Source organism: Gossypium hirsutum, chromosome A09 (genome assembly GCF_007990345.1).
Source record: "Gossypium hirsutum isolate 1008001.06 chromosome A09, Gossypium_hirsutum_v2.1, whole genome shotgun sequence".
Classification (NCBI taxonomy): Eukaryota; Viridiplantae; Streptophyta; class Magnoliopsida; order Malvales; family Malvaceae; genus Gossypium; species Gossypium hirsutum.
In genome coordinates, this window is record NC_053432.1 from 65666423 (window position 1) to 65677175 (window position 10753).

Sequence of the window (10753 nt, forward strand, 5' to 3'; positions counted from 1 at the left end):
AAAATAAAAATTTACCCATTTAATGACGTGTAATTTACCTTATAAATAATTAAGATGCTTCAATTACACTAATTCCAATGAATCTACTAATTGCAGGCGGCGATTACCCGATTATACTACACGTGTACATGTATAAGTGAAGACAGCGATATACCTAGAAATTTAAACATTTAATTCATCGAGTTCCACTTGATTCAAAAATTAGAGAGTAAGCAAAAATCAATATTGCTATCCTTTAAAAAGGTGTAGATGCCATTGGCAGCTAAACATTAGACTATCCTACAAAGTATATCGGTTCTGTCCAGGCAGTTCAGGAAAACATGGCGATTAATCGTGTATGATGTCTTACTTCATGTCACATTGCTTCTGTTATATCATCTGCTGATGAAGATCAGCTGCCTGCTGAGCCAACTCCACCACCATAGCCTCGTCAAAGAACTTGTTGATGCTCACATCTTCACTCATTCCCTGGAAAGTTCAACACAAATTTCACTCAAATCATTCCTGATTGGATTTTCTTTTTAAGGTTCTTTTGTCCATTTTCAGAAAGCAAATCCCTATTTGTGTGTGTGTGCATGCGTGGATAGAAGCAGCTGTACCTTTCTACGCCTCGTCTTCACCATGAACTCCCGAGCAAGGTGCTGTATTGGTGCAGGTTCAAGAGGCCGCAAAACTATGGTCTTGTCTAAGGGATCTCCAGGAACTATGGCCCAGTGGTCGAATACTGAGAGACAAAAGGCTTGCCCTTGCGTGTGGTACCTTAGATCAGTCTCGAATCCAAACGACTCTATCACAGGTAAAAATGCCTAAATGGAAAAGGGGATCAATCACATGAATTTGTAAGCATATAAATGGGGGGTAGCTATTGGGCAATTGTGTGAATGATTAAACAGGCCACAATATAACCTTCTGGTCAATGAAATTAGGCAAAGCAAATTATGTAATTCATATAAACACTACTGTCAGTAATAAATTTAAAAAAAAAAAACAGTAAGACAAATATTTCTAAGGAAAATAAAACTTTGCTTCCAAACCTTGACAATATAAGCAGGGGTTCCTGGCTGCGGCACATCAGCTGTAACATGACCACGTCTACGGGACAAAACAGTATAGATAGCAGAGACACAGTCGATTGGTGTTTGTATCTGAAACAACAATGACGACTTTAAGCACATATTGTAAGTAGAAGACTCATTTGAGCTAATTGCTTGAGATTAAAAGAGAGCAAAAAGACAGGATTTTATTTAACTTCCTTCAAGGTAGGACTGATAGCTCTGGATAGTTAACCCTCATTCTAGCACGAAGAGAATGCCATGTGCTTAAGAGCCATAGCAACCAAGGCAAAATGAAAATTTAAAGATTGAGAATATTTTCAGCTTAGCTATGCCAAGGCCATTACATTATGGTTACTATTCCTTTTCCATTAAAAGACTGACATGCAGTCTATCTTGATTTCAATATTATCTTGTTTGGTTCCTCCTGCATATTTAATGCAGATAAACCCATAGGTGGAAGGCTGTTAGGCAGTGGGAATGTAATTGAAGGAACATACCTCCACATAATATACAGGTTCCATAAGCCGTGGGGTTGCCATAAGGAAAGCTGAATAGGCCACACGTCGAGCTGTGGGGATGATCTGTCCAGATCCCCGGTGCAATGATTCAGACGCAATCCTTGCGTCCACTATTTTGAACTTTACATTTCTTATTGGTTCATCACAGAGGGGTCCTTCTCTTGCACCCCACTGAAACCTGCACAGCAAAACGTGAAATTTTTAGTCACAAGCAGGAGGTTTAAGTGATTAACAACTTAAAAGATTGGGAAAAGAAGATATATTCTTACCCTTGGACAATAGAATCCCTGACGGAACCCAACAAAGACTTGTCAACCTCAGTTGGGAGTGTATCATCCAATAAAATATTAGGTCCCTGCAAAACAAGATTCGTAACAGCCACAGATGCCAATTATTACAACTTGAATTTCATTGTTCTGCTCTTTAGAAACATGAAGGAACAAGATAAAATCACCAAGTCAGGGATTAAGTTAGAAACAACAGAATTGCACTTCTTTCACCTGCTTATCAGGGCCAAATGCCCAGATGGAACGTGCAGCAAGCAAATCCCAGTCATATTTTGTCTTGAAGAAGTCGCCAAGTTGCTTCCGACTCCAATCAACACTTACAGCACTGTTCTCAATGTCTTCTGCAAGCCCTCTTTCCAATGGCTCTGCAATCTTAAAATCATGGGAAGGTATATGATCATACAGCCTGACAGTAACTACTACCAGTAATTATTCCTAAAAGCATCTAGATTAAAGAAAGAAAAAAAAAAAAAAGCGCTTAGATGGCTGTCTTACCATGGTTATTTTATTCTTCTTGTTGGGTGTTTCAGCAAAGCATTTCATGGAAGAAGACTCCACCACTGTTTCACAGAATGAAACAACAGGATCCGCCACCTATTAGGAGAAGCATAAGAAGTGAAAGCACACATATTAACTTAAGCATAGCCCGTATAATAGAGAAACAAATTCCAGAAAGATATAAATGAAAAAGTAGTACAAGGAGTACGAGAAACTCAATACCTTAACTTCCACCTCAGAATACAGCTCCCTAAGGTCTTTCATGATTGAGTCCAAGTACAATTCTCCAGTACCTAATATGGTGTGCTCACCAGATTCCTCAACTTTAGTAATAGCTAGAGGATAGCTTTTGCTAATCTTCCGAAGCCCCTCCACCATTTTGGGCAACTCACTGGGATTTAAAGGCTCAGTTGCTGTTTTTACAACAGGAAGAGTATTAAACTGTAAAGGCCGCAATATGTATACATCTTCGTCAAGATCCACATTACAAAGCGTGGCAGTTTTCATAATTGAAGCATCAACACCTTCAATGAGAACCCAAGAACCAGGAGGGGCACTGCTAATGGGTATTCTATACCGAGCTTGGTATATCCATAATTTGGTTACTTCTTTCACTGTCATGTCCTCCTCGTCATCTGGTGAATAGCCTTCTCCGAGTACTCTCAATGTTTGTCCTGTTTGAATTCTACCACTGTAAACTCTACCAAAAGCATCAAAAACACTACAATCGGACTTGGGGTATAGTTTGGTCACATTAACCATAAGAGGGCCAGAAGGATCACAATCTACCATTGCCTTGTAAATAATAGAATGTTTAGGTCCAGTGTATATGTGATCAACCTTCTTAGCTGCGACATCCTTAGGAGATGGTATGTGCTGAACCAGCATATCAGTGAAGCCTGAAGCTGAACCAAAAACTGTACTGCAAGCCAGCCTTAGCAAAGGCCTAACATTTAACTTGTAAGCAGCATTGCTAAGAGTGACACCCAACTCTGCAAGAGTCGATTCTACACTCTTCCTATGTTCACCAATCACCTGGCTATATATCTTATAAAGGGGTTCAAGCACGAATTCAACAAATGATCGTTCTCCTCCACCAGCAGGAGGTTTTCTTTTAAAAGCCCTTGTATCAGGATGATAATAAATATCTCCCCAAAGACGAGATGCAAACTTCTCAGCATCAAAAGGAATTCCATGAAGTTTGACATATAATTTTGCAAATGACTGCAAAGTGAAGGACCATCCCGCACTTGCATCAGCAAAACAAACATTTCCAGCAGCAGGATCAATAACAGGAACATTACCAGCAGTTGTAGAGGCGGCAGATATGTGGTTATTGATTACTTCCAGTGTATGCCTTAATTTATGATAAGCATCTTTTGGGGCAACTTAAGTTCTGTTATCAGCCGGTCAACCTAAAATAAGTAAAAAGCATTTGAGTAGGAGCAAGATCTGGAACATCATTTTCATCAGACAACTTATAGAGATAAATCATAAGGTGAAAAGTATTACCTTGTTTATAACAACTACAATAGGTAGGCGCTCCTGTATTGCATGGCGTATAGCCCTCTCAGTGTTTACCTGTTTAAAACAGGAAAGAAAAGGTATCATTTAGAACACTCCATATTGCTCATTTTCATAGTTTAAACATTCTACAGACAGCAGCTACATCATGCAGAAGCCCAAGCTCGATAATTAGTAAGGCAGTCGATTTGAAAAGATTTGATCAAGCAATGCATAATTTAATTGTGATAAACCTCAGAATACTCATTTTTTTCCCAAGTTCTTTCATATGAATGAAAACATTTCTTGTTTGTAGGTGTAAATTAAGTGGGTCACAAGCATAATCATAAGCAGAAGAACAAGTATTAAATACTATAATATGCATGCAAAGATGTACTTACCATCACTCCTTCAGCAGCATCAACAATCAACACAGCACCGTCAGCAAGCCTAAGAGCAGCGGTCATTTCATCAGAAAAGTTCACATGACCAGGAGTGTCCATGATGTTACAAAGATAGGATTTTGCATTACTGTCCTCAAGAACAAGTGACATTGGAATTGCCTTGATAGATATCCTTCTCTCTTGCTCATCAATTCTTGTATCAGTGTATCTCATGTGCTTCTCACTATTTTCATCAAATGTTTTCATATGGTGGGTTTGCTCAACCAACATGTCCATAAACACCGTCTTTCCATGCTGCAAGTGCCCAACAAGGGCAACATTCCGAACCAAACCTGGATTTGACATCAAACCGATAAGAAACTGGGTCGATACATAAGTTGAAGAATCCTTAACTCCAACCTCAAACTTGATATTCTTAACAGGCTTAATAATAGGTTGTTCAAGAGGCTGCTCATCTTCATCCATAACCAATGTCTCAACATCCTCACCATAAACCTCTTCAGCCGTGGGGTAATATTTCTTGTCCTCAGCAAGAACAATCTGATTGTCCATATCGACGTCATTAGCTGCAGTAATCCATCCATTAGACGCACCAGGTGGAGCCTCACCATCAGATTCTTCTCTTTCCTCTTGAGCATGCCTGTCGAGGAGATCTTCATTTTCTTCTTCCTCACCTTCACTCCCCTGGTCGGACTCAATCTCAGGTCCAATATAGTTCCCAAATTCATCATACAAGTTATCATCCATAGCTTAAATGCCTAAATCTGCCCACAAGAAAAACAAATGAATGTTAAACAAATCCCAAGTGAATTTTGCTATTTGGATACAAAAATGGACCCAAAGATTAAGACTAAATAACCTAAATTATTGCCAGGCGTCAACATCAAAACCCACAAATGAGAAACAAAAAAAAATATATAGTCAATCTATATAGACGGTTCATATAGCCAAACCCAGAACTAATTAGAGATCTCACAAACTCTTAATATTTAATTCCATTTCTGGGTTCGTTTAAGAAGCTCCTCTTTTAAAACAAAAGTAAGAAAACAACTCAAAATAAAGCTTTTTTTCAACATGGTTAAGTCGAAACAAAATATATGTTGATAAAAATAAAAATAGCAAAATGTGTGAATCTACAAAGAGAAGACAAAAATAAGCTAAAAAGGAAGAAAAAAAAGAAGATAAGAACGTACCTTGAAGCACTGAACAAAGAAAAGAAACGAAGAGAAGCAAAGGTTTATGCAGAGGTTTTTGAGTGGTAGATTGGAAACACTTGAAAATCAAATCTTCGACAAGCCGCAAGCGAATGCCGAGCGGAGCTGCAGGGCAAGATTGTGTTGGGCTGCATATGGACCTTTGCTCTAATCTTCTTCGACAACAATTTGGGCTTTCAAAGAATAATGTAAAAACTTATTTCGACAGATTTAGATTTGGATGTAATTCTAATTTTTAATTTATTATGCTTTGTTGTATTGAGTTAATTTTAAACTATTTGTATTTATAAAAACTTCTTTTAAAAGTATTTAATTAATATCTAATTAGGATGTGTTTTAATGTTGAAAATTCTGTATTAGTTGTTAAATAGAACACACTATCAATTATCGGTTTAACCAATTGAACCACTAATTTAATCTTATAAAAATAAAAAATCGGATTAGTGGTCAAATAGATTATACCATTATTTACTTTTCGACATTTAAATTTTCAATTTTGATCTAAACAATAGCTATTAAATTTGTTTAATTAAATTATGCTATTTTCAAAATTTTACTTAACAAACCTATTGTCACATATGTGAGCTTTTTATTTCCACATAATACTCACTGAAAGTCTGCATTATTTTAATCTAATTACTTGCACAAAAATGAAAAGATTGCTTCACCCCAGAAAAGAAAACATAGAATACAAATTCTTGTTCATATTATGCGAGAAGTCCTTGATCCATCTCAGAAGAATTTTGATTTTGAAGTTAAATCACTCCCAAGTTTTTTACTGCCTGAATCTCTCTAGAGTTTCTCATCTTCCATCAGTTAAAAGTTTAATGAGCTTGATGATCACCTATTATCAACTAATTTTAGATCCCATACTTGAAAACTTGGGTCCTGAAGTTACTGAGCAGTCTTTTTCTAGTTTGATCCAACTGGTTCCAGGTACTTTCTTTACATCCCTGGTCTCCATTAGTTCTCTCAACTTTCCCACATCGTCCCAATTGTTGAAGCCAGCAAACATGTTTGATAACAGCACATAACTTGCAGGGTCCTTTCTGTCTAGGTTTATTGCATGTTCTGCTGCTCGCTTCCCTGTTTCAATATCCCCATGAACTTGACAAGCATTAAGCAAAGTTTGCCAAACTGATGCACTAGGCTGAAATGGCATTGACAAGATTAGTTCTTCGGCTTCTTTAATATGCCCTGCACGGCCAAGAAGATGTACCATATATATATAATGATCTTCACCAGGAGAGATTCCATGGTCAATGGTCATGGAAGAGAAATATTTCCAGGCTTCATCAGTAAACATTCCCTGGCTGCATGCATAAAGAACGCAAACAAAGGTTATGTAATTCGGTTTTATACCTTTCATAATCATCTCATTGAAAATCTTAAGAGCTTCTCTAGCTTGACCATTTTGTGCACACCCCATTATCATTGTTGTCCATGAAACAAGGGAACGATCGTCCATTACCTTAAAAACACCCCAAGCACCATCCATGGAACCGCATTTTGCATACATGTCAATCAATGCATTATCCACACAAACATCAATATCAACCCCAAGTTTAATTCTCAACCCATGAGCTTTCTTCCCCTCTTCCAAGAAGGACAAATTAGCACAAGCATTGAAAGCGGTAGCAAGTGTAAACTTGTTGGGTATTACCCCCATCATCCTCATTTCTGCAATAGCTTCCAAAGCCTTTGTAGGTTCCCCATACTCTAACCACCCAGCAGCAATTTGTGTCCAAGAACAAACATCTTTTTCACCCATTTCATTGAAAGCTTTCAACCCATCGAAAAGTCTTTGATTCTTTATATACATATCAACCACAGAGTTCTGGACACAAATTTCAGTACCATGGCCAGACTTGACAAGTTGACCATGCACTTGTAAACCCATGTTTAAATGACCAACAGAAGCCAACCCAGTTAAAACACTTGCAAAAGTAAAGCAATCAGGTTTCAGCCCCTCATGATTCATTTGAACCCAAAATTTAGGCAAATCTAAACAAGAATTTTCCAAGTACCCACTTAACATAACATTCCAAGTCACGATATCTTTGTTTGAACAGTTGTCGAAAACCTCCAAAGCTTCCTCTTTTTTCCCATGTCTCATCAAAGCTGTCAAAAAAGCATTGACTAAAAACACGTTTGATTCAAACCCCAAACGTAAAACCATAGCGTAAACTTGGTAAGCTAAATCTAAATTTTCGTGCAAAGAACAAGCTTGAAGAACACTAACAAATGTGAACTCATTAGGATTTGAAGTTCCATCCCTTAACATGTAAACGAACAAAGATAAAGCTTGGTTGAAAAACCCATGTTGGGTAAAGCCAGAAAGCATGGCAGACCATGAAACGACGTTGCGTTGAGGCATTTCATCGAACAGCTTGTGACCGCTGATTAGGTCTCCACACTTGGAGTACATGTTTAGGATGTGGTTTTGGAGGTAAAGGGAATTTGGAAATAACCCTTTGATGAATTTGGCATGGATTACCTTTCCATGAAGTAAGTTTGATGTTTGGGCGCATGAAGTTAAGAATTTGGTGCAAAAGTTTTCTTCTGAGGTTGAGAAATGAGTATAAGAATTAGCAATGGTAGAATAAAAGAGTGGCCTGGCAGATTGAAATACAGCTAGGCGAAGCATTTGTTTGCTATCATTGGTTTTGGGTTTTATTTATGAACTTGATGCTAAGATGGTAACATTTGTTTGAGACCAAACATCTAAGACAGACAAAAAGCTTTTTCTTAATTAAAAAAATGATATTAACAAGCTGAAATTGGTTGAAAATTTGAAATCAATATATAATAATCTTATCTAAAACAGACCAAAAGCTTGTTTTTAATTAAAATAAATAAATTTTAACAACTTGAAATCAATACATAATAATATTATTTTCTTTTTTATAAGAGATAGGAATCTTTCAAATATTAAAATCATCTAAAGACTTGAAAGCAGATTTTTTTTATTCAATCTACAAAATAATATGATAAGAAGTTAAAGCGTTTATACATGGAAATAATGGATTTTGGAAATAGTCCCAATTTTTTCTAAGTGTAATTTATTTAGTTTTAAATGTTTATTTGATTTCTAACTAAATTTAGAGTTGTTGAATCGGATATTTGAATGAAAAGTTAAACTCTTCCCTAAAATATTAAAAAAAAGGATAGAATAACAAATGCAAGTTGGAGGATTAAACTTATAGATTCATAACATAGAGCATAGCATATCCGTTAGCAAATCTAATTTCATAAATTGGTATCTAATGTTGTGGGATGAATCTGATATCGTGCAAAAAACATCATCATTTCAGCAAAAGATAAAAGAAAAAAAAGGACAAAAATAAAGTTCTGGCAGCCTCATGCAAACCCAAACTTCTTCAATGACAGTTCTAAAATGTTATAAGTTTACTTCCTGGACTTTAGATTCTATTTACTTGCAACAAAAAGAGAGAAAAGAGGGTCTTAAGCCTGATCTAAGGGAACCAAACTCAATGAATAGGGAAGGACTGTGCAAAAGGTGGAATGGGTACCGAAAGTGGAAAGAGAACAAAGTAGGTGCATCCTGTTTGTCACGATATTATATAGCATGATATTTCGTGAAACTCTCATTAGCAAATAGCCATCTTTGAAGGCTAAAAGATCAACCCATGGTTCCATGTCAACTGCCAGCCTTTGTGTTACTCTCTCGCGCAAATTGTAAAGGAACATCATGTGTTGTTCTTCCATTTCCTCTAACGTTTTAGAGAGTTTCAGGGACCATTTAGATTCGAAGTAATCCTCGAGGAACCAAACTTGAAGTCCGTATTGAGAAACCAGGACGTAATGCAGCCTGCCATCGGAGTCTCCTATGCATGCTTCAGGGATGCTGCGGAATTCGATGGCTGGAAGTGGAACAGATACCAACCATGATAGTTCATTCTCCACGCGGAAGGTAAGCATTTCATCACCATCAGTCAACCAATGCAAAACCCCTTCCACATAAAACCCTTTGTTCTTGTACAGATTGCTATTGCACTTGCATATTTCTTCTGATTTCTTCCACGCCTTTGTATCCGAAGAGTATATGTCGAATGAGAAGCATAAGGCCTTTGATTCAGTTTCAATTTGCTTCACCCTGATCAATTTGAATTTGGTTGATGTGCCTAGAAGATCTCTACATGGATCAAATGCCAAAGCAAAGGTGTCTTCTCTGTTAGGTTCATCCCATGTAAGCCTCATCCATTCATGGTTCAAGGGGTTGCATATGTAGAGGGAAGGGTCTATTCTAGGGAAGCAACTGCGACCACAGACCAACCCGTTGCATGAAGCGAGCAACACAACATGTTCAGGAAGGAAGTCAAATACTCTCTGAAAAAGTTTGGCTTCTTGCTTTCCAACAGGGATGTAGGTTACAGTAGTGATGTCCTCATTGCCCAATCTAAATCGTTGTTGGCAGAAGAAGCCTGATACTGGTTCTTTCTTTCGGGATTGAACCTTCATGAAAATGGGGTCTGAGATAAGACGATTCCACCCTTTACAAACACATTTTAATCTTGGCATATACTTTGTTGGCAACCGAGACAGCACATCAAAAGGAATGTCACTGTTTTGCTCTCCTACATTACCCATTTCCTAGAACAAAAAATTTCATTTCAAAACATTGAACCTTATGAGTAATAATGTTCCACTCTGAAACAAATAGTGACACTTCTTTGGAGCAACATTACAAACAGTTCACGCCACTTAAATGAAACAGTGAACAGACCAAACATAACATTCTAAATCAAATCAAACAAAATAAGAGAGACAACTTTGGACAACAACATGAACATCCCTTTACCTTTGAGAACTAAAGAGTATAAAGCTCGGATTTTTTACATCAATGAAAGTGGAATATTTAGAAATCAATGAAACAGTAAAAAAGAAGAATGCCAGATATTACATTCTATGTTTATGAATCAAGCAAAAGAAAGAAAGAAAAAAGAAAAACCCAACTTTATTCTTTTCAAAAGAAAACAATGTAAGCATCACTTACCAGCAAAGGTCTGCTACATTTTGCCTGTGTAAAGTTCATATTCATGCATTGATGGAAGGGAAAAGAAAAATGGAGGATGAAATGAAACAAAAGTGAATAAGCAGCTGAAAAGTCAGTCAGCAGAGCGGGGCAATGATGGCAGCATAGAACCAAGACATGGTTTTTATTTGGATGACATATTCATCAGACGGTTCAAATATAGAGCGATGAAATCCCATGGTGATTAAAGGCCGATGGATTGTCTTGGCTTGACTCCC

At 37.2% G+C, this 10753-nt stretch overlaps 3 protein-coding genes across 3 annotated transcripts; all 3 read right to left on the reverse strand.

The window, feature by feature from the left end:
- Positions 1 to 151: 151 nt before the first annotated feature.
- LOC107889174 (110 kDa U5 small nuclear ribonucleoprotein component CLO) lies at positions 152 to 5633 on the reverse strand. Its single transcript, XM_016813532.2, is given in 12 exon segments — positions 152 to 468; positions 600 to 806; positions 1035 to 1145; positions 1553 to 1751; positions 1843 to 1928; positions 2074 to 2232; positions 2356 to 2454; positions 2581 to 3743; positions 3746 to 3773; positions 3871 to 3939; positions 4263 to 5029; positions 5459 to 5633. Coding segments are annotated over 11 exon segments (2970 nt in total). The 5' UTR covers positions 5013 to 5029; positions 5459 to 5633; the 3' UTR covers positions 152 to 369.
- Positions 5634 to 6151: 518 nt separating this feature from the next.
- On the reverse strand, positions 6152 to 8291 carry LOC107889175 (putative pentatricopeptide repeat-containing protein At3g15130). The gene has a single exon (XM_016813533.2). The coding sequence runs from the start codon at positions 8124 to 8126 to the stop codon at positions 6330 to 6332; it is 1797 nt and encodes a 598-aa protein (XP_016669022.1). The 5' UTR covers positions 8127 to 8291; the 3' UTR covers positions 6152 to 6329.
- A 653-nt stretch (positions 8292 to 8944) lies between these two features.
- Positions 8945 to 10090, reverse strand: LOC107890056 (F-box protein At5g49610). The gene has a single exon (XM_041076189.1). It carries the CDS (start codon positions 10088 to 10090, stop codon positions 8945 to 8947), a length of 1146 nt encoding a protein of 381 aa, XP_040932123.1.
- Positions 10091 to 10753: the final 663 nt, after the last annotated feature.

What these genes read in the sequence shown, in the direction of transcription:
- LOC107889175 (XM_016813533.2), bottom strand. Translation starts at nt 8,126, where the DNA reads ATGCTTCGCCTAGCTGTATTTCAATCTGCCAGGCCACTCTTTTATTCT.
- LOC107890056 (XM_041076189.1), bottom strand. Translation starts at nt 10,090, where the DNA reads ATGGGTAATGTAGGAGAGCAAAACAGTGACATTCCTTTTGATGTGCTG.